At 40.7% G+C, this 21017-nt stretch overlaps 1 protein-coding gene across 1 annotated transcript in view; it reads left to right on the top strand.

Moving 5' to 3' along the window:
- The window catches only part of itpr3 (inositol 1,4,5-trisphosphate receptor, type 3), an 86952-nt gene that overhangs the window by 60029 nt on the left and 5906 nt on the right, over positions 1 to 21017 (top strand). The window contains exons 26-56 of the mRNA XM_039604455.1: positions 811 to 865; positions 954 to 1119; positions 1518 to 1685; positions 4363 to 4437; positions 6759 to 6878; positions 7317 to 7439; positions 8794 to 8994; positions 9089 to 9204; positions 10278 to 10413; positions 10501 to 10626; positions 12256 to 12381; positions 12463 to 12583; positions 12715 to 12896; positions 12990 to 13138; positions 13225 to 13333; positions 13744 to 13837; positions 14593 to 14768; positions 15191 to 15347; positions 15657 to 15871; positions 16137 to 16337; positions 16961 to 17071; positions 17448 to 17543; positions 17637 to 17744; positions 17841 to 17924; positions 17998 to 18108; positions 18578 to 18770; positions 18904 to 19023; positions 19164 to 19336; positions 19900 to 20064; positions 20153 to 20342; positions 20416 to 20508. Coding sequence (XP_039460389.1) covers positions 811 to 865; positions 954 to 1119; positions 1518 to 1685; positions 4363 to 4437; positions 6759 to 6878; positions 7317 to 7439; positions 8794 to 8994; positions 9089 to 9204; positions 10278 to 10413; positions 10501 to 10626; positions 12256 to 12381; positions 12463 to 12583; positions 12715 to 12896; positions 12990 to 13138; positions 13225 to 13333; positions 13744 to 13837; positions 14593 to 14768; positions 15191 to 15347; positions 15657 to 15871; positions 16137 to 16337; positions 16961 to 17071; positions 17448 to 17543; positions 17637 to 17744; positions 17841 to 17924; positions 17998 to 18108; positions 18578 to 18770; positions 18904 to 19023; positions 19164 to 19336; positions 19900 to 20064; positions 20153 to 20342; positions 20416 to 20508 — 4260 coding nt within the window. The remainder of the gene's footprint in view (positions 1 to 810; positions 866 to 953; positions 1120 to 1517; positions 1686 to 4362; positions 4438 to 6758; positions 6879 to 7316; positions 7440 to 8793; positions 8995 to 9088; positions 9205 to 10277; positions 10414 to 10500; positions 10627 to 12255; positions 12382 to 12462; positions 12584 to 12714; positions 12897 to 12989; positions 13139 to 13224; positions 13334 to 13743; positions 13838 to 14592; positions 14769 to 15190; positions 15348 to 15656; positions 15872 to 16136; positions 16338 to 16960; positions 17072 to 17447; positions 17544 to 17636; positions 17745 to 17840; positions 17925 to 17997; positions 18109 to 18577; positions 18771 to 18903; positions 19024 to 19163; positions 19337 to 19899; positions 20065 to 20152; positions 20343 to 20415; positions 20509 to 21017) is intronic.

Here is a 21017-nt window from a genome sequence, read left to right as displayed (position 1 = left end):
ATCTGGACGTAGCGTTTTCAGTGGGAGAAACGTTTCGTCACTCATCCAAGTGACTTCCTTCAGTCTCAGCTGACTGCAGGTTTCCAACCTTATAAACAGTACATTTGCACAATGACTGAAACTAGCACCACTGAAAGAACACTTTTCACGTAAATGGGAAAGCATCTCTGAATCGAGGAGGGGGCCAAAGAGTACATCTTTCGCAATCTTATAATGCTGTGATTGCGGCCATTCCCCAACTGTCTTTGAATGGTACTCATGGCCATTGATCAGTGGTTGTTGATCAGTGGTCATGACAATTTGCATATTAATGATCAAGGAACTGACCTCACAGCCCATTGTCCATTCAGCGTCCACATGAACAGAACTTAGATTGAAAGATTTCCATAATGTGAAGCAGTGTGGGATCATCTTGAAAGAGAACAGAACAACCTAACCAATCCAAAGAAGGTTTGGACTGTTCAAGAAAACTGGAAATTATTCCTAAAGAATCATTAAAGGAATTTAACGATAGCTTACTTAAGAGAGGTAAAAAAGAGAGAGTTCAGGTTGTGTTGAAGAATAAATGTAGTCATATTAAACACTGACTTTCAAGCTTATTAGAATGATCCATACTGTTTGTATTTCTTTCTATGTTTGCAAGTTGTCCTTCTTCCTAGCAGAGCATCAAGAAATGAGGGTTGGCTCAAGACTTTTGCACAGTAATGGGTAACATTTAGAGTGAACCTTATAAGCAACTTGGTGTGAAACCATGAATAATTCATTTCAGTTCTGTTGTTTATTAACGTCGGCCTTTTTGTCCCTACTCAGCCACCATCAACCTGCAGTACATTGGAGAGCAGGCAGAGGCCATGTTTGGAGTTGGGTATGTATTGCTGGACATGCATTTATGCAAAGGTTTTATCAATATAACATACACACATCTTAAGTACTTTGTGTGTGTTTGTGTGCAGTAAAGGGAACAGTATTCTGGAGGTGGACGATGAAGGTGGTCGCATGTTCCTGCGGGTGTTGATCCACCTCACAATGCACGACTACGCTCCTCTGGTGTCTGCAGCCCTGCAGCTGCTTTTCAGACACTTCAGCCAGCGGCAGGAAATGTTACATACCTTCAAACAGGTGCACACAGACATGCAAAATCTGCATAAATAAGCACAAAACAAAATCCAGTATCTCTTAACTAAAACGGTGACCCCTTAAAATGCTTTACTCTTATTCAAGAGGGAATGTAATAAAATGCAGAAAAAGTACAGTCATGAGAATCAATGTACACAACATTAGCTAGTTCAGTATAGCCAGGCTTTCTTTGTGTTAGCTAGTTTAATAAAACCTCCAACATAACGGTACTTACCTGCTTTCTTTGGTAACCCAGGCTTTCTGCTATAGTCTTCTGTGGGAACTTAGAAAATGAAAAATATAACAATATATTTGCTGGTCTTTTGTGTCCTCTTGTAAAAAATAAGTTTAAGCAGAATATTCATGTTAATCCTCCAAGTTCCATTTCGGTCTGACTGCAGGTCCAGTTGCTGATCTCCGCTCAGGATGTGGAGAACTACAAGCTGATTAAGGCAGATCTAGATCGCCTCAGGACATTGGTGGAAAAATCTGAACTGTGGGTGGAGAAGAAGAGCTCAGGAGGAGGAGAAGGGAAGAAAGACAAGAAAGACAAGAAGGAAAAAACAGAGGTAAGGACTAATGAGATAAGAATAAGATAAGGGCATCCTTGCAAAAGAGATTTTCTAATCTCGGTGGGTTTTTTTCCCTGTTTAAATAAAACATTTTTAAAAGTATTGTGATACTCCTGAGTGTGTGAAAGCTAACGTTTTGAGAATGCAGGAACCCATGATGAGAAATTATGAAGATATGGTCTGATGATAGTTTGAAGATCTTGTGGTTTAAAGATATCCTATATTTACTAATTCATAGTCGCCAAAAGCCTTTGACTTTACTTTTGAAAGGTGCTAACCTTGTACAATAACTAGCTAACAGTCGAGTGGCACAGTTTCTCTGTTCTCCCTGTTCTTGAAATCTCAAGGAGTTCAACTTTTTAAATCAAAGGTTTAAAAATGTAAGTAAGTTAGGTCTTATGTAGACGCGTAATACAAAACCTGTGTAGCTCAGCTGGTAAGAGTATTAGTCTTTGATTGTAGTATGCTGTGGACACAAACACGGACAGCTGCAGACTTGATGACCAAGCAGTCATTCCCTGTTAGGTGAACCAGCATGCTCGAGAGCAAAGCAACGTAGGACTTTCAAACTGAAAAATCTCAGATGAGTTCGAATATCAGGGTCAGAGGTCAAGTCTTCTGAAAATCTTGTGAATGCGATAAGTTGAGAACAAGGTGATACCAAAGGTGGATCTACCAGGAGACTGAGGGGTACCACTGAGTGCCGCCAGTATTTTTAATTCAGTGGTCATCATTTTTAATTGACTATATGACCAATAAACCTATTATAATAAAATTCATGAAATATGAAATTATGAGGTTTTATTTTAACAGAGTTTGTTTTAAATTACCAAGTGTCAAAATGACCGCCTTGCCAGTTTTATACAGCGTTTGTTTAAGTATTCACGCCAAGGAGCTGAGGCCATTTCTCTTCACAAATATTATCTTGTGTACCTTGTTATTGTGTCCTTTGTCTTTAAAGTCTATAATAGTGATTCAAACCTTCCCATATCTAAATAATAACAGTAGATGTATACTGAGCGGGGTGAGATGAGAATCTTTGATTAAGTCTGGGTTTTTAAAGGCGAGCTCAAGTCAGTATTACTTTGTTTTGTATGTTCTCTAAACTGCTTTTAAGATTTCAATTTTTTTCAGAACCAACAGGATCTTCGTGTCTAGGTGGCTGATTGACATCATGAGCTTTTGTCAATATAACAACTAACCAATTATTAACCACTGACTAACTAACCAACTGCCCCATTCAGTCACTATTTAAAACAACACATCAACAACATATTATTAAAAATCCAAATACTACTAATAAAACTAAAGTACTAAACAATAACAAATAAAAATATCTTTTGAACTTTTGCATCTTGGTTTTTAAACTCACTTCCTGTTGGTGTTGGGCTTCCTGGTGTAACATGTGGATATATGGTAGTGGGTTTATATGTGGCATGGCACTTTCACTGCATGGCATCTCTCCTTCTTTCATTCTTTCTATCTTGTTGTTTATACTTTGAAATGCAGAAACATTATTTCTAAAATGTTTTTCTAGAACTAGTTTCTTGTTGTCATACATCTTATACACTCACACTGCATGTTAAAATGTTAGCTTGATAATGAAGACAACCAATCGCATCAACATGAGAAGTTGTTTTTGTAATAGACAATTTAATGTGAAGAAAGAGCTTCATTCGCACCAAAATGACCTCCTTATGACTTCACTCCGTATGTTCCACAACTTCTCATAGAGAAGTACCCTCGCTGGTTCCACCAGCGTGGGTACTGTTCAAAAGTTCTAGGAGTTTAAAAATAGTTTAAAAACCAGTGACCTTACAGAAGAGACAGCAACGTTTTAAGAAATATTGGAATAAACAATAAACAATTTGCATTACGCAAAGTGTTTGTTTTTGGCATCCGATACTGGTGCAACGCTCCAGTACACTACTTCCTAGGGAAACTAGATGTGCTGGTGTGTTTGCGGACATCACATCTGTCCAGACACTTATTATACCCTGCTACCCATGTCTGTTTAATGATATATTTGCTTGGGGTTAGGTGAACATCCACGCCTTTTTTTAATGCGATTTGTGGCTATTTGAAGCACCCAAATCAAAACGCTTATAAGGGAAACAGCTGCAATATGAGACTTTATTTGGAGTATAATATCTACTAGTTTCTTGAAGTTTGCCTTTTTAGCGTGTGGCTAAAGCAAAACCTAACACTAACCAAGCTATGTCCAAAAGTTGATTCTGTTCATCCTGACATAGTGTTTTCAGTGGGAGAAACGTTTCAAGTGACTCCCTCAGTCTCAGCTGACTGCAGGTTTCCCAGCCCATTGTTGTTTCAGTCATTATGCAAATGTACTGTTTATAAGATTGGAGAAACCTGCAGTCAGCTGAGACTGGAGTCACTTGAATGAGTGACGAAACGTTTCTCCCACTGAAAACGTCCAGATTAACAGAATCAACTTTTGGAGATTTACTTACCTGGATGATTGAGAAAGCATCAAGATGTACTAACCAAGCTAGTTTGCTAGTGAGCTGGTAAATGTTATGAGGTTAACAAGTAAATCTGGGATCTAGGATCAGAAATGTAGTGTGAAGTCCTCAGTGAGGATCCAATGAGTGTATAATGTGGTACCATACCCAGAGAGAACTGCATATGCTGTCTGACCCTCTGCATCCTGCAGGGGGCATCACAAGAGGCAACACCCAAGAAGGAGAAACTGAAGGAGGGTAACGAGAACTACCAGAAAGTCAAAGAGGTGAGAGCGCCCGTTCATTAATGTGTCTTCAACACGTGATCAGTTTTTCTTTTCGATTTGTCTCCATCTGTTGGGTTTTCTGGAACGTTCTTCCAACAAATCATCTATTAACTAATCAACAAGGGCACAGCTGTGATGTATCTCTCTGTCAAAAAGTCCTGCACGTGGTGATCTTATCTCTTATCTCTGCAGCAATGGTGGTTTTTCTCTGCTCAGGATAATTCCATCATTATTCTCTCCTAATAGTTTCTCTGGTGAACAACATCTGCAGAATGTCACAAATGGAAACGAAGATGAAAATTAAAGGATAGATTTAAGTCCTTATTTGGTATAAAATTATATTCCAAATTCAACCAATCAAAACCTTCCTTTTGCTCTGGTAAATTTTAGCTTCCATATGTTCGGTTGTTGCCACTATGACTTCAAATTATCTTGTATTTCTTCAATGTTTTGAAAGAGATTAGGTTTGGTACATTTTCTAATCATGACCTTTGTCAGTGAATCACTCTCTCCACATTGGAATGTCATTAATAATCATTATTTATGTGGTCCATTATTTGTTTTATATCATGTGCTACAATTTCTTTCATCAACCCAAGAATTATCTTTCTCTCTTTTTTCAAAATTTTGGCCACTACACAAACTCACAAAATGTTCATTAAATTAAGCTTTCTTAGCCCCAAAATGTACTGAAGTAAACTGAAATACCAACAGTTGTTTTTTTGTGAGTAATACTCATTTGTAGACGTGCTTAGTTTTTACAAGTCAGATTGATTATTTTTCATGTTGGAAATTTTTTTTTTAATTCACCAATTTATAGATTTTAATGTAGCTTAAACATGATCTACGCACCTGCGCCACGTGAAAATAAAATACACACATTTTTGAAAACGTGACAAACATCGCGCACAGTATATTTAAAGAAATAGTAATGGGCCCATAAGTGCGTATCGGGGGACACTGGAAGTATTATTCAAGTATGTCTTTAAATTAAATGCTCGGGAAACAATGAATAAGTAAACATGTGTTTTATTCACAAATAAGACTCATTGTAGCGTTTTCAGAAATGAAAAATATCTTATCACTTAGAATATGTGTGAAAAACACTGAGCCCAACACGGCACCTTGGAGAACCTGCTCTAGTTGTTCTAAAGATAATTCTACAGACACATTAACAGTAATGAATGTGTTACATTGTGTGTGTTACATAATGTGTTTTATGTTAACATTTTTAGTGTGTAAAGAAATGTTGTACTTTTTTTCCTAAATGTTGAATGGCTTTATGAAAGACTGTTTTTACACAGTGCATACTTTCTTTGGGGGAAAACTTTAACTGCTAAAAATGCTAACTGATTTATTAGCTTATACAGCCCATCAGATATACTATAGTTAATTAAAACTAAGCTAAAAAAAAATAAGTGTGAAATACACAGTGGGATACTTAGAGCTTAGAAAAAATGTACAAAAATATAATTGCAGTCTCTACAGTACCATGCAACAGTCTTCAACCAGACCTCATTATATTTTATTTTCATGGAACCAGACTTACTTGGAATTTGTTCAGTCCAGTGTTAGTGGAGTGCTTATTGTTTGTTAAGCTTAATGATAACCTAAGATTCATTCAAGGACAAAAAGACCTAACTCAACTAACTCAAGAGATAAACCAGTGTTCTGTCTCCACTTAGCAGACAGCCTAGCAAAGAACCCATTTTAAACTCTAAACACAGTGCCAGTGCAGTAAAAGCATAGCTGGATAGAAAAACACAATGAAACACTATCAGCCATGGATTGACCTCCCCAGAGCCTGGACCTCAACATTATTGAAGCAGTGTGGGACCGAGAGTGGAACAAAGAAAGCAGCCAACATCCGAAGAAGAGCTTCGGATGTCCTTCAAAAAGCCTGAGAATTATTCCTGAAGACTACTTGTTGACATGTTGAGAAAAATATTCAGGCTGTGTTGAAAAATGAAGGTGGTGATACCAAATACTGACTTTCAAGCTTGTTGTATACTGTATTTTCACAGATATTTGCACATATTTTGATAAATCACTACACTTATTTCCCCTTTTGCTAGCAAAATATAAAAAATGAAGGGTGTCGTTGCACTCTAATGTCCGTTTTACCCCTGAAAACACGGCTCATGAAAACAAACTAACATTGACACTAGAAAACCAAATTGAGTTGAAGTATTTCAACCAATAAAAGCTAAACTGAAACTTTGATGACCTTTGAAAACTGTGCTGCCCAGAGTCTGACCATCATCTGTCTAACTGCACATCACTCCGCTGTCTGCCATCTCTCTCCTCCTCCTCCTTTGCAGATACTGGAGAGGTTGCATAAGATGTGCAGCAGCGGAGTTTGGAAGAAGCAGCAGAGGCTGCTAAAAAACATGGGTGCTCATAAAGTGATGCTGGACCTGCTGCAGGTCTCCTACGACAAGGTAAGACCCGACACCCCAAAATAAAAGCACTTTAGCAGGCTTAATTAAGCAGGTCAATTCAAATAGTGCTGCACTTGGAGCCATGCAGCATTATTTTAAATGACATTGACAGAAATCTCACAGTGGAGAACGTTGACTTTAAAACCTACCTTTTTCATCAATAACTTATTACAGGTGTTCTTTCTTTTTCCAGTCTTCTTTTCATTGTGAACTGTGGAGTAGTTATAATAATGTAATACCTATTAAACAGGCTGAGATTTGTTATTTAACAGCTATTCATATTTATTGTAGTTAACTTTTACCCCTACTGGTGTTCGTGGATTTCTTTTGTTCGATTAAAAACAATATATATTCAAATAGTCCGGCTGTAGCCAGATTTGAGAGGACAGTCCAGCTCAACCAAGACTAACCATCATATTTGTCTCTTTGTGTGTGCAGAACGATGTGAAGATGCAGGAGATCATCAAGTACACTCACCTGTTCCTGCAGAAGTTCTGTATGGGGAACCAAGAGAATCAGGCTCTGTTGCACAAAAACCTCAACTTGTTTCTCAACCCGGGGGTAAGCTGCTTTACAAATGTGCAAAAGTTATACATAATGCTTATTTAGTTCATAAATCTGAGTGGACTTTCAGTATGCTTTAAGGGTGGTTGATTTTATGTGTGTGTGTACATGTTTAGACATCTTTGTGAGGACAGAAAACTGTCATGCTACTATACCTGTGGGGACCAAGAGTCACTCATGGGGACAAAATGCCCATCCTCAACAAGTTTGAAGGTTGAAGTTTGAAGTTTGAGGCTCAAAATGTAGTTTTAGTGTCAGGTTACAGCTAGGTTATGGTTAGCTTTACGGTATGGGTTAGTCACTATGTCAATGTGATTTCCTCACTAAGATATAAAAACTACATATATATAAAAAAATACAATCACCCTCCTGTTTATATATCCAGCCTACATTTAAAGACACTCGTTGACAGATTGTCTTTAAATGCAGTGTAGTCAAACCTTGCAGCGTTCCTCATGTGTTACTGATCTTAGTCTTCTGGTAAAATATTCAAGAAAGCCATCATCTTTAGTTTCAGTTTTCTATCAGTTTTGATTATCTTTACCTGTAATTTCTGTCAGCTCTGTGAAGCTAAACAGGCTGAAATCAGAAATCTGTTTTTGTACAGTTAGATTGTCTTCTACATAAAACACCTGATCAAGTTACTTCTGTTTAAACAGCTTTCATTTATTTTACTTTAGCTAATCAACTTTTACTCGTTTAAAGAAAATGTCGGTTGTCTCTGGGTTTTTAAAAAAGATTTGAGCGGCTGGTAGAGAGAAACGTCTCTGACGACTCTAATGCTTGTTGTACTGAAGGGGACTTGAATGAAAATTAATCAGCTAGAGAAAAAATATCGACCCGACCCGAACTCTTCCACGACATGCATTTTTAATTTCTCTTTGCTATTTGGGCTGATTGGGACCCAATGAATGTTAAAAAACAAAGAATTACCAGATTTTTTTTTTTTACACTATTTTTGTTTCTGAGAAAAATGAGATCCACATATGAGGACATTCGTTTTAAATTTCGATCTAGCAGTGGCAGTATAATGTCCTCATAAGTGGATATCAGGCCCTTGTAGAGCAAAATTTTATATTTTGGTCTAGACAACCCAAAATGTGATGTCCACATATGTGGGTGCCAGGTCCTAGGAGGTTAATGATTATAAACCAGCTGTGGTTAGATGATGTTACAGGGAGTTCTGGGAATTTGTTTTCACTATTTTCCAACATTCAGAAGGCAGTTGGCAGTTTTGTAATGAAAAAAAATGTCAAAACATAGTCTTCTCTAAATAAATATCAGTGTTGATGTGACTGACCTGAAGAGAAACCCGTTTTTGATTTCTAAACGTTTCCTTGTTGACGTCCAGCTCCAGGAGGCGGAGACGGTGCAGCACATCTTCAGTAATAACTACCAACTGTGCAGCGAGATCTCTGAGAGCGTGCTGCATCACTTCATCCACTGCCTGGCGACGCACGGCCGCCACGTCCAGTACCTCAACTTCCTCCACACCATCATCAAGGCCGAGGGCAAGTATGTCAAGAAGTGTCAGGACATGATCATGACCGAGGTGAGGATGAGACGCACCGCTTTGCTTCTACCAAAACATAAACCCGTGTTTTCATGCTGATGTATTCAGGTTTTCCGTTCGTCTCTTCTTGTAGTTAACAAACGCCGGTGAGGACGTGGTCGTCTTTTACAACGACAAAAACTCGTTTAAAGTCATGCTGGAGCTGATGGCGGAGAGCAGGGAGGGCATCAGTGAGACCAGCCCACTCAGGTAAGGAAGGCAGCGATGATGACGATGATGATGATGATGAAATAATGAAAAAAAAGCATAGTTTTATTAATGTATCTATCGTTGTTAAACCTGATACTAACCATAACGCGGTCATTTAAGAAATGACAGGATTCTGTTTTATTTGTTAAATGACTGAAAGCTTCGAGCTGGACACTATTTTTTAACAAACTTCAATCAATAATATTTGTCAAACATACTTTACAAGTGTTCTGCATGAAGGAGGCGTAGTGTCTCGTAAACTACGGCTACTCCTAACAGCATGTAGCTCTGCATGTTTAAGATTTTTTTATGCCAGATGTGTCCTTGCTGATTCAATCAAAAAGGAATTTGTGTCCCCCCCGAAGCAGGTACTCAAAATTTTTATTAAATTTATAATCATGTTTTCTTGAGAAGTTCTTGCAGTGATTGTGAACTTTTTAGTAAAATTATAGTTATACAAGTGTTGTAATGCACTATCTGACCTGATGGTGGCAGTGCTGTGTCACTATTCTAATACCAAAACCCAGACACAATGATGCAGTGTGTGTGTGGCTCTGTATGCGTAGCTGTACGTTAAGCTACAGATGATGTCGAGGAGTTCATTTGTTTCATCAGTCGAATCGTTTAAAAGAAGAAGCAGAGCAGAAGTTTGTACCACCTTAACTCTGCTGCTATAAACAAGCAAGTCGGAGCTCTTCTGATGCCAAAAGATCTGCGCAAGTGGAAAACATGAGCTTTCAGCTGATGTGGCCACAGCTGCAAAACAGGAAACACAAGTCATGACTTCTTAAAATGGACTGAAAGTTTATAAATCTTTAGTTTTTCCAGAATATCAGAACTGATTTAATTTTTTAAAAATTACATTGACAGATTTGGTTCTGGCTCTATAAGAAATCACATCTGTTTTCAAGTATATATACGTACGGGTGCATATATATTATACTTGAGTGTAAATACTGTGTGGACAACAAGGTTTTTCAAGTTACCATCAGGTGCTTCTATTTCCCATCACAAACATGCCGTCGTGTTTCCATCTGAGGCCTGAATGTTGAAGTCATTTCTCCCCCCTTCAGGTATCACATCTCTCTGGTGGAGCTTCTGGCTGCTTGTGCAGAGGGGAAGAACGTGTACACGGAGATTAAATGCACCTCCCTGCTGCCCCTGGAGGATGTGGTCAGAGTGGTGACCCATGAGGACTGCATTACTGAGGTTCTCACCGTGTTTGTGTGAGGCTTGAGGTTTTCAAACTGCTTTGATTAAACCAGAAAGCTAACCTGGCTTCGTGCGTGTCTTCAGGTGAAAATTGCCTACGTGAACTTTGTGAATCACTGCTATGTGGACACAGAAGTGGAGATGAAGGAAATCTACACATCCAACCACATCTGGAAACTGTTTGAGGACTTCACTGTGGACATGGCTCGGGTAGGAACAGCACCATAGTTTGTCATCGTAAATGATAAACTATTGTGAAACATTACCTCATTATTTAAAACTGCACCCAGGTTTAACACAAACATCCAGCTTTGTGACATAATATGTACAATAATGTGCAAGAGTTTTTCTTTATATTTTGCTTCTACTGAGTTGGATTTGGGGAAAAATGTGGCCTTGAGCACTTGAGACTTTTTTTTTTTTGGACATTGGCTGATTTTTTCCTTTTTTTTGTTAAACCTCACCTAAAAGGCTCCTAATTCAACAGATGGACCAGTGTTGCCTGCACATAACAGACAATTTAGCAAAGAAACAATTTGGAATTTAGTCTCTTTCTTCCTGTTCCTTTAGTTCAGGGGTCTCGAACTCCAGGCCTCGAGGGCCGGTGTCCTGCAGGTTTTAGATGTGTCCTTGATCCATCACAGCTGATTTAAATGGCTAAATGACCTCCTCAACATGTCTCGAAGTTCTGCAGAGGCCTGGTAACGAACTGATCATATGATTCAGGTGCGTTGACCCAGGGTGAGATCTAAAACCTGCAGGACACCGGCCCTAGAGGCCTGGAGTTGGACACCCCTGGTTTAGTTGGATAACAGATTTTGGCATAAAACATTTGTACACCAACAAGGTGTTCTGTTCCCCTAAAAAGGTCCAGGGGATGAGGGAAAGTAACAAAAGATATCCAAGTTGAAAAAAGGAGACACGGAGGCAAAATAGTTAAATTAACAGGTTTATTCATGTTTCTATTAATAACTGAACTAAAAGAGACGGACAAGCTGCTGTCACCTTTTAAAGAAAGAAAACAATAAGCTGAAAATATGCCAAAAAGAGTTAGTATCAAAACACACTCCTCTCCACACAGTAGGAGCAATCCACCACCAAACACACACGCAGCTCACTAGCTGCAGCCCAACAAGGCTCTCTGGCACTAGAGCTCACCGTCTCTGGCTTTAAGTATTCTTAGTTGTTGATGGGAGTCAGCTGTCCAAAAAAGGTGGCACCTAAAGCAGGAGATATGGCACGACAACACCAGTCGCAGCAGATGGCCCCGCCCCTCCCTGAGCCTGGTTCTGCCGGAAGTTTCTTCCTGTTTAAAGGAAGTTTTTCCTTCCCACTGTCGCCAAACTGCTTGCTCATAGGGGGTCATATGATTGTTGGGTTTTTCTCTGTATGTATTATTGTAGGGTCGACCTTACAATATAAAACGCCTTGAGGCGACTGTTGTTATGATTTGGCGCTGTGTAAACAAAATTGAATTGAATTGAATTGAATTGAATTGAATTGAATTGACACACCCCCACAAGGTCAGTTTCAGGAGGAGGCAGTGCTGGGGCTGTAAGACAAGGCGATTCCCAAAGGGCCATTAGCTTCAAACTTGGCATATACCAGCATCGTGTCCGGAGTATCCTAAAAAAAAATCTGAAGAAATTGAAGAATAGGAAGTCAAAAAAGTGACAAGCCTAAAAAAAAACTATCTACAGCAAAACAACATATGAACAGTATCTGAGAGTCATATCCATAAGAAACTAGACAAAAAACAACCTGGCCTGACATAAGATCTAATATGCCTCCTCTGTTCTGGCCTTTGGTGCTGATGTTGGGTTTTTTCACACTCTGCAGGTCTGTAATAAACGAGAAAAGCGTCTTTCCGATCCCGTTCTGGAGAAATACATCATCGGCGTGGTTTTTGACACCATCAACGCCTTCTTCAGCTCCCCTTTCTCTGAAAACAGCACTTCTCTGCAGGTGAAGGACATGCTGCACCTTGGTGAAATAAAACTGTTTTGTGTGGTTCTAGTTAGTTTAATGCTTCTCTGTCTCTGTCAGACTCATCACACCATCGTGACTCAGCTGCTTCAGTCGTCCGTCAGGCTGCTAGACTGTCCCTGGTTGCAGCAGCAGCACAGAGGGCAGGTGGAGGCCTGCATCAAGACGCTCGCTGTGACAGGTAACAAACCTGGCACCGCACTACGTCTGAGCCATGAATGATTCCCAAGGTTTTCCCTCACATTCCTGCTTAAAAAAGGTGACTCAGTCTTGTGAAATTTGAAGACTAAATAAAGTTTTCTCTCTGTCCAGCTAAGAGTCGCTCCATCTCTGTGCCTTTGGAACTGGAGGCTCAGATCAACTCCATGCTGTCCACTTCAGCTTTGAACTCTTTGTCACGCACAAATCCAAACTACAAATCCTCCTCCCGCCACATCCGCCCCAGCGCTCCCACCAACCCCTGGGACTACAAGAACATCATAGAGAAGTTGCAGGTGCACAGGGGCACACCAAAAAAAAGACTTTTTTATTTTACATTAACTTGCAGTAAACTGTATTTCCCCTTGTTCCCTCTGTATCCTCCTCAGGACATCATAAACACTCTGGAGGAGCGTCTGAAGCCACTGGTGAACGCTGAGCTCTCTGTGTTGGTGGACGTTCTCCATCAGCCAGAGCTGCTGTTCCCTGAAGGAACCGACGTTCGACAGCGCTGCGAGTCCGGAGGATTCATTTCCAAGTAGGTCACCTGAGTGTAAAGCATGCTTGAGCACTGACACCGTCACAGAGGGATGAGGGGAATTATGATGTCTGTGTGCTGTCCAGGTTGATCCAGCACACCAAGGCGCTGATGTCTTCAGAGGAGAAGCTGTGCATCAAAGTCCTAAAGACTCTGCAGGAGATGCTCATCAGGACTCTGGACTTTGATGAAAAGGTGAGTCAATAGTAGCTGAACTACCACAATCAACCACGGTCGGACAACAAAGGCATATCCTTAACAAATATATTTAAAAAAACCACAGTGTTGTTGTGGTCATTTTTCTTTGGTCCTTTTGCAGCTTTTCCATATCTATGCTTATTTTATTTGAGATCATTTATCTGGAATGGGGCCACAACCCAAACACTCCCCTTTCACTCGAACATACACCTGTTTGTTCGTGTTTGCGTTCCCCACCCTCTCTCATCTGTTTCACCGTTTGTCAGCCTTTCTGCCAGGCCTTGTTGCTGCCACTGTTAATGAATGAAGCCTTCCCCAAACTGAAATCTTTGGCTTATTTCTTGGTTTTGTTTCAGTTAAATGTAACAGGATGGAGACTGAGTGAACTTTCTAATGATTTGTTTCAGGGAATGGTGCTGCGGAAAGTTTTACTGCAAAACTACTTGTTTCCAAACAAGAAGACCAACCAGAAGAATGAATTGGCTGAACTTGGAGTTCCAGGTAAACTGCTTCATACGGACACTGTTCAGAGGAAATAATAAACACTGCCCAAATAAAATGTGAGAAACATTTTATCATAACAGTATAACACAGACAGATAAGTTCAGGAATGCCATTATGTTCAGTGAAGAAGCACAAAACATCCAAAATCCATTTCACCTGCTTTGTTAAACTAAATTGTAGACTGGACACGAACCCAAAAAGAGGATGAGTTTGCAGGTGGTGGCTTCATTTCTCTGTCTTTATCTTTCCTTACTGATTTTTCTCTAGTGCTGCTTTTTGCTAGTGTCTTTGCTGCACAGGTAGTCCAGCTCCTTCATGATGACACATCCTATTTGACACTGATAGGTTTGTCATGTCATGTATATCCTCGGAGGCCAGCAGTATTCTGACTGCTGTTAGGTACCAGGATGAAATCCTCAGACCACCTATCATGTTTTATGTTGTTGTAGCGGACCCTGGGTTAAAGGCTTTTGGTGTATTTATATAGTTACTAATGAAGAAGGAATTGAATTCCCCAGACTTGGATTTAATTTATAACCTGTTGGAAGTTATGTGTCGGTGCGTTCAGTGTTGCTAATTAGAACCACTGAGCTCACTGATCCAAGTCTGGGGGGAGATTCCCCCGGACACCGTTTATTTAACATGATTTACTTAACACAATAATACCAATCTAATGCGTCTATGATGCTACAATCTGTATTGTCTGTGCACAAGCTGCTATATTATGCAGTATTTTTGTTTCTGTGAGTTAGGCGGTGAACAGGAGCGGGACTGGGCGGCAGTAGCAGCAATCCAGTGTCGTCTGGACCGCGAAGGAGGAACAAAGCTGTTCACAGATCTGGTGATGAGCACCAAGAATGATAAGATCTTCCAGGAGAGCATCCAGCTGGCCATCTGTCTGCTGGAGGGAGGAAACACTGAGATACAGGTAGCAGACAGGAGACGTTTCTTTGCTCATTTTAGTCACTGTTGTGAAATTACAGAGCCAAGTCTGTTCTAAAAGCACAGGAAAAACCAAAAAACACAGCAAATGTGAAAAAACAATAGATCCGAGACAAGAATGGTCACATTTTTTTTTAAATTGCGTAGTTTCGTTTTCTCCAACATAGGTGATCCAGAGATCACAGGATGTGGTACTGGCAATAGGACCATTTTAATGAAATAAGTTGGTTCTTGGTTAGATGTGGTTGTTCGCTGGGTTTAGTTTTCACTTTCTTTTATATATTGTTTAAGAACAAAGACTGTTTCAGAGCTAGTTTTGACTCATTCTAGGCATGGTTTTAGACTGGTTTGGATGGTTTTTGGTCCCGTGTGAAACTGGTTTGTTGACTCTGTCCACTTCTTATGCAGAACTCCTTCTACAAACTGATGATGGGTGACAACAAGTCAGAGAAGTTCTTTAAAGTGTTTAATGACAGAATGAAAGAAGCTCAGGCCGACATTAAAGCAACGGTTTCTGTTAATGTTGGAGAGATGACACACAAGGCCAACGAGAAGCTGGAGAACGGTGAGTCATCTGAAAATAGTACAGTTTTCTGAGGACACATCTTTGGAATCCAATTATTGTATAGTTTTCATGTAAATCCATATTTAGGGTTCCTTAGATTTATTTGATAATGATATGATCAAACCCCGTTTTGTAATCAATGGTTTGGCATCACTAACAGGAACTTTGATCAAGTTTGATTTGATATGATGTTTTAAAGGGTTAATTAACAAACAATTTTGTATTATGCACCTTTGTAAAGGGAAAAATAAGACTCCGAAAAAGTTTGAGTTCTGAAAGATGTTTGTAATAATATTTTACTGTTTAAAGGTGGCTCCACCACTCTGGGTGTACTTCCGGGTACAGGGGGTCATCCATTGTTGGTACCAGGGGTGCCCATTGCCCCAGGCGCCTCCACTCTGCCAGCTCAACCTATTGAAGAACAGAAGGAGGTGGAGACAGAGATGGGACCAGCTGTTACCATCATGAAGCCGATCTTGAGGTTCCTACAGCTGCTTTGTGAGAACCACAACAACGACCTACAGGTCAGTTCCTGCTTACTACTGAACAGTGTTGAGCCTTTTTTTTTTACAGATTTTATAGCGTTAAACACGTGACAAAAAGGTCATATCTACTACTTAGATTTTAGAAAAAGTTGGATGTGTTTCTCTCCACTGTAAGCAGTTCTTTTACCACCGTCTGTTAGAGGCCAGTACAGGAAGTAAAGCTACCTGTTTGCCCCAGCATCGTCTTCATGTGAGCACACATACAGAAAATATAAGGCTCAAGTTTGTGACTTTGTGTTTCCAGAACTTCCTGCGTTGCCAGAATAACAAAGCCAACTACAACCTTGTGTGCGAGACGCTTCAGTTCCTGGACATCATGTGTGGTAGTACGACGGGTGGCCTGGGCCTGCTGGGCTTGTACATTAATGAATCAAATGTCCACCTCATCATTCAGACCCTGGAAACACTTACAGAGTACTGCCAAGGACCCTGCCAAGAGAACCAGGTACATGAGAACAACAGGGTGGAAATAATGGTTTCTACTTTTCTTTGGCAGTACAGGTGCCAAGGTGGTGCAGCTGTGGGTTCAAACCTGCAGCTGGAAGTTGAGTGTTCTCGCTCTGCCTGTGTGGATTTCCTTCCTCCAATAGTCCACAGACATGCTTGTTAGGTTAACTGTCCATAGTCAGTAGTGATGCATTTGCTGTAAAGCAGATGGTTGCATTACTGTGCATTTATGGGGACCTTTTTGGGGTAACTACTCAGTAAGGAGTGGCCAGTGATTTCCATTTCCTAGTCTGGGCAGATCGATATAGCTGCATGTAACACAAAGCCAGTGGTTGGTAATGTAAGACGGTACTTACTACTAGAAATATGAGAAAGTTGAGGATATCAGCAGTCCCTTTGTTCAGTGCTAATGTCTGCTACCAGACAAGAAAGGTACACCCATTGGAAAAAAACCCAGAAACCTCAAAACATGGGCTCAAAAGGCACCAAAGTAGCACGAGTGCCAGCACAACAGAGGAAAAGACCCGATGTTGTCCTCTAGTTTTTCATTTTCAAGACGTTCTAAAGGTGTCCTTTGTTTACTGCACTGTCTCACACAGACATTTGTTTTCTGTGTTTCAGACATGTATCGTGACCCACGAGTCCAACGGCATCGACATCATAACGGCTCTGATCCTGAATGACATCAGTCCTCTATGTCGCTATCGGATGGAGATGGTGCTGCAGCTGAAGGTAAAACTGATTCAGCTTTTTCATTTAGACAGAGTCCAGTGTAGTGACACCATAGTGGCAAAAGTTTGCAGACATTTTTCTTATTTTCATGTTTCTGTGCATTAAACGAAGCACCAGGAAATCTAACACTGCTTAAAATGTAATTGTGTTTAAACTTGTAATCTGAGGCGCAGTGTAGGAGGTGATAAAATGTAACTAAACACCAATATTTATCCAAACTCTCTCCAGTTAATATGTGGGTTTGCTTCCAGGCTTTTAAGTCAGCATTTCCACAAATATCATTCCTGTCTGTGTAAAGATAGAACTGGTTGTCTCTAGTACTTGACAAACGGCTCAGTCCATTTGTTTGACTGCTGTTTATCCCACTGTTCGACAGGACAATGCCTCCAAGCTGCTGTTGGCTCTTATGGAGAGTCGTCACGACAGTGAGAACGCAGAGAGGATTCTGCTGAACCTGCGGCCACGAGAGCTGGTCAGAACCTGAACCACATGTCCATAAAGCAGCTGTTAAAGATCTTATTGAAAAGCAAGAAAAATCTAAGTGTGTACATGTCCACTGTGCCAGGTGGAGGTGATAAAGAAGGCCTACAACCAGGAGAGTGAATGTGAAGGGGTGGAGGTGGAAGTTTCTCCTCGGGAGGTGGGACACAACATCTACATCCTGGCTCAGCAGGTGACTAAACACAATTTCCTATTGGCTATCTGGAAAAGCTCATGATATTTTGTGGTTGGTTAGGGTCAAAATAAAGTTCTTGATGTGTTTTTGCAGCTGGCGAGACACAACAAAGTCCTTCACAACCTCCTAAAACCTCAAAAGAACCTTAAAGAGGGAGAGGAGGGCATTTCCTCAATGGTAAACATCCATCCATCTATGTCAAGTTGTAAAGTTCTAAAACTGACACCATGCTGTGTTTGTGTGTCTGCAGCTGAACCTGAACAACCGGCCTCTGTCCCAGATGTTGAAGTCCTCAGCTCCAGCTGCTGTGGTGGAGCAGGACCCGCTGGATTACTACGAGCAGCTAACTTCACAGATAGAGGTAATACTACCACTAAAATAAACATCTTTATCCTGAGCCATCAATACTATAATACTTTGTGGTTTCTTTATCAAATAGCACAAAATGGCATTTGATCGTTCGGGTAAAACGTAACTTTTTCAAATTATTTATTTAACAAGCATCTCTGTTCCTCGGTTATACAACTCTGTCCTGGTCTGAGTCACAACAATCTAAGCAGTTCAGTCACTGACCATACGCTGTATGGGAGGACAGCAGTAGGCCCGGGTTCGAGTCCGACCTGCGTCCCTTTGCTGAATGTCTTCCTCTCTCTGTCCTGTCTATCTACACTATCCATAACCCAAAAAGGGCAAAAGAAACCCTGTAACTTATGAAAATGTGCTTTCTTTGAGTTTGTCAACTTCATCTCTAGGTCATGTTTTAGAGAGGATCGAGTTTTTATCATCTGTGTAGAAGACGTTGTCTAAACTGCGTGCCTGTCTGTGCCCAGATTGTTCGCGAGGACCGCAGCATGGAGCAGATTGTGTTTCCCGTTCATCCCATCTGTGAGTTTCTGACAGAGGAGTCAAAGGTCAGGGTGTTCAACACCACCGAGCTGGATGAGCAGGGATCAAAGGTCACACATTTCTTCGAGCAAACCTCATTCCTGCATGGAGAAATGGAGTGGCAGAAGAAGCTGAGGAGTGAGTACCTGCACTCAGTGTGATCTGTATAGGTTTCATCCCTGTGATCCAGGCGCTCACATCAATTCTACTTGGATTCAACATTTCAAAACCCAACAGTGTGTTCAGGCTCAACGTGTATGTGCTCGTGCAGGTATGCCAGTGTTGTACTGGTTCTCCAGAAGGATGACTCTGTGGGGAACAATCTCCTTTAAACTTGCCCTGTTCATCAACCTCATCATCGCTTTCTTCTACCCCTACGACTCCGGACAAGGTACTACTGCAAGTCCTGCTCGATCTGAAAATATTACTAAACACATGAACATGAACATTTTTGTCATGATCTGGGGAAAGTGTGGAGGACTGGTCGAGGTGAGGACGTGGCACCTAAAACGATGCTCTTCTCCTCTGTAGGTGCAATCGACGACTCTCTGTTGTTGATGCTGTTCTGGGTCCTGACCGGTCTCTCCGTCCTGGGTTTGTTCTCTCAGCGTTATGGCCTCACGCCGCTCACCGTCGCTCTGATACTCAGGTCCATCTACCACCTAGGCATTGGCAACACGCTCATACTGCTGGGAACACTTAATGTAAGAAAAGACCACACTACACATCTGCACCCTGGGTATTATTAGCTTAGCATGGCTCAGTACCCGTTTTAAATATTTACATATTTAAACTCTTGATTCACTGTTTACATTTCTAGCTTTTATTCAGAGCTGATGAAGAATGTTTTCTTTTTTAAATCAAAATAATAATTTCATGTTGTTTTTTAGTTAAGTTTGGTGATCAGTGAACTGGTCGATTAAAAAAGATAAACTGTGAAGATACTGAACACGTGCTTTGCTTATATTTATCAGATGTGACTGTATCCTGAAAGGAAAATATTCTCCTGTTCTTTTTGAGCTCTAGATTTGAATTATAGTTCTAGAGTCGAAAATTCTAGATCAGAGGTGTCAAACATATGGTCTGAGGGCCAGAATCAGGCCATGTTTTATTATTAAATGAGCTACCAGAACTTTTTCTGTAATTTTATACTTTGTTTTTCTTGCATTTATTTCTTACAATTGGCCAGCGTCCTTTTACATCTCTTTGGTAACAACACCTCCAGCCTGATCATCCACTGTGCTGTCCATGTTTTGTCCATTTCCAGCTCATCAATAAAGTGGTGTTTGTGGTGAGTTTTGTGGGGAACAACGGCACATTTATTATGGGGTACAAGGCCATGGTGATGGATGTGGAGTTCCTCTATCACCTGGCATACGTCCTGACGTCCACACTGGGACTCTTCGTTCACGAGCTCTTCTACAGCATCCTGGTAAACAGCAGACACAGCGACCTGTCAGGTGTTTGTGCTGTTTGTGGTAGGAAGGAAAATCTAAATGTCTGTGTTCATTTTGGGGCAGCTTTTTGACCTGATCTACAGGGAGGAGACTCTGTTAAACGTGATAAACAGCGTGACGCGTAACGGGCGCTCCATCCTGCTCACGGCGCTGCTCGCTCTCATCCTTGTGTACCTCTTCTCCATTGTGGGCTTCCTCTTCCTGAAGGAGGACTTCATTATGGAGGTTGACCCGCTGCCACAGATCGCTGCAGGTAAATTCACAGCTGTTAAAATTAACCCTCATACCAAAACCGTAATCGGTACTAGTTACTGTCTCCTGTTCAGCTTCTCAAAATAGTGAAGCCTCTCAGGATTTCCTCAAGTCGTGCTCTGCAGACGGAGTCAGCTGCACTGCAGAGACCAACACTGAAGAGGAAGGTAAGAGATAGAGACATCAACACATGGTCACTGACACTTATCAGTTTTTGCAACATGTATTAGAAAACAACTCTTTTAGCTAACTAAAATAGATACAATTGTCCAATTTCCACCACTTACTGGAGTCCAAGTATAGACAGGGAGCTAAATGTCTCCAACTAGATAATTGATAGTTTAGAATAGTGTTTATCCACAGTGGCAAATTCAAAAATATGTTTTGGAGCCATAAAATGGTAAATGGGTGGTTCTTATATGGCGCTTTTCTACTCTACTGGAGCACTCAAAGTTTCTTAAAGCTGGTAATGATGCAATACCAGCGTTAAGATGCATTAAGTCATCATGTGGTTTGGATTTGAGAAGGAGGATGTAGAGCAAAATGGGGTAAATTGCAAAACATGCCGAAAAGTCATCCACTGCAACATTAAGACTCTTAAACTCTGCATGCGAACATCTCCCCTCACCAAAGAAAACCTTAAATAAACCAGCTGTAATACGAGCTACAATGGCTA

The sequence above is a fragment of the Oreochromis aureus genome, linkage group 20 (genome assembly GCF_013358895.1).
Source record: "Oreochromis aureus strain Israel breed Guangdong linkage group 20, ZZ_aureus, whole genome shotgun sequence".
In the NCBI taxonomy this organism is placed as follows: Eukaryota; Metazoa; Chordata; class Actinopteri; order Cichliformes; family Cichlidae; genus Oreochromis; species Oreochromis aureus.
Note: the sequence above shows the minus strand (reverse complement) of the source record. Positions and strands in the feature narration are given on the sequence as shown.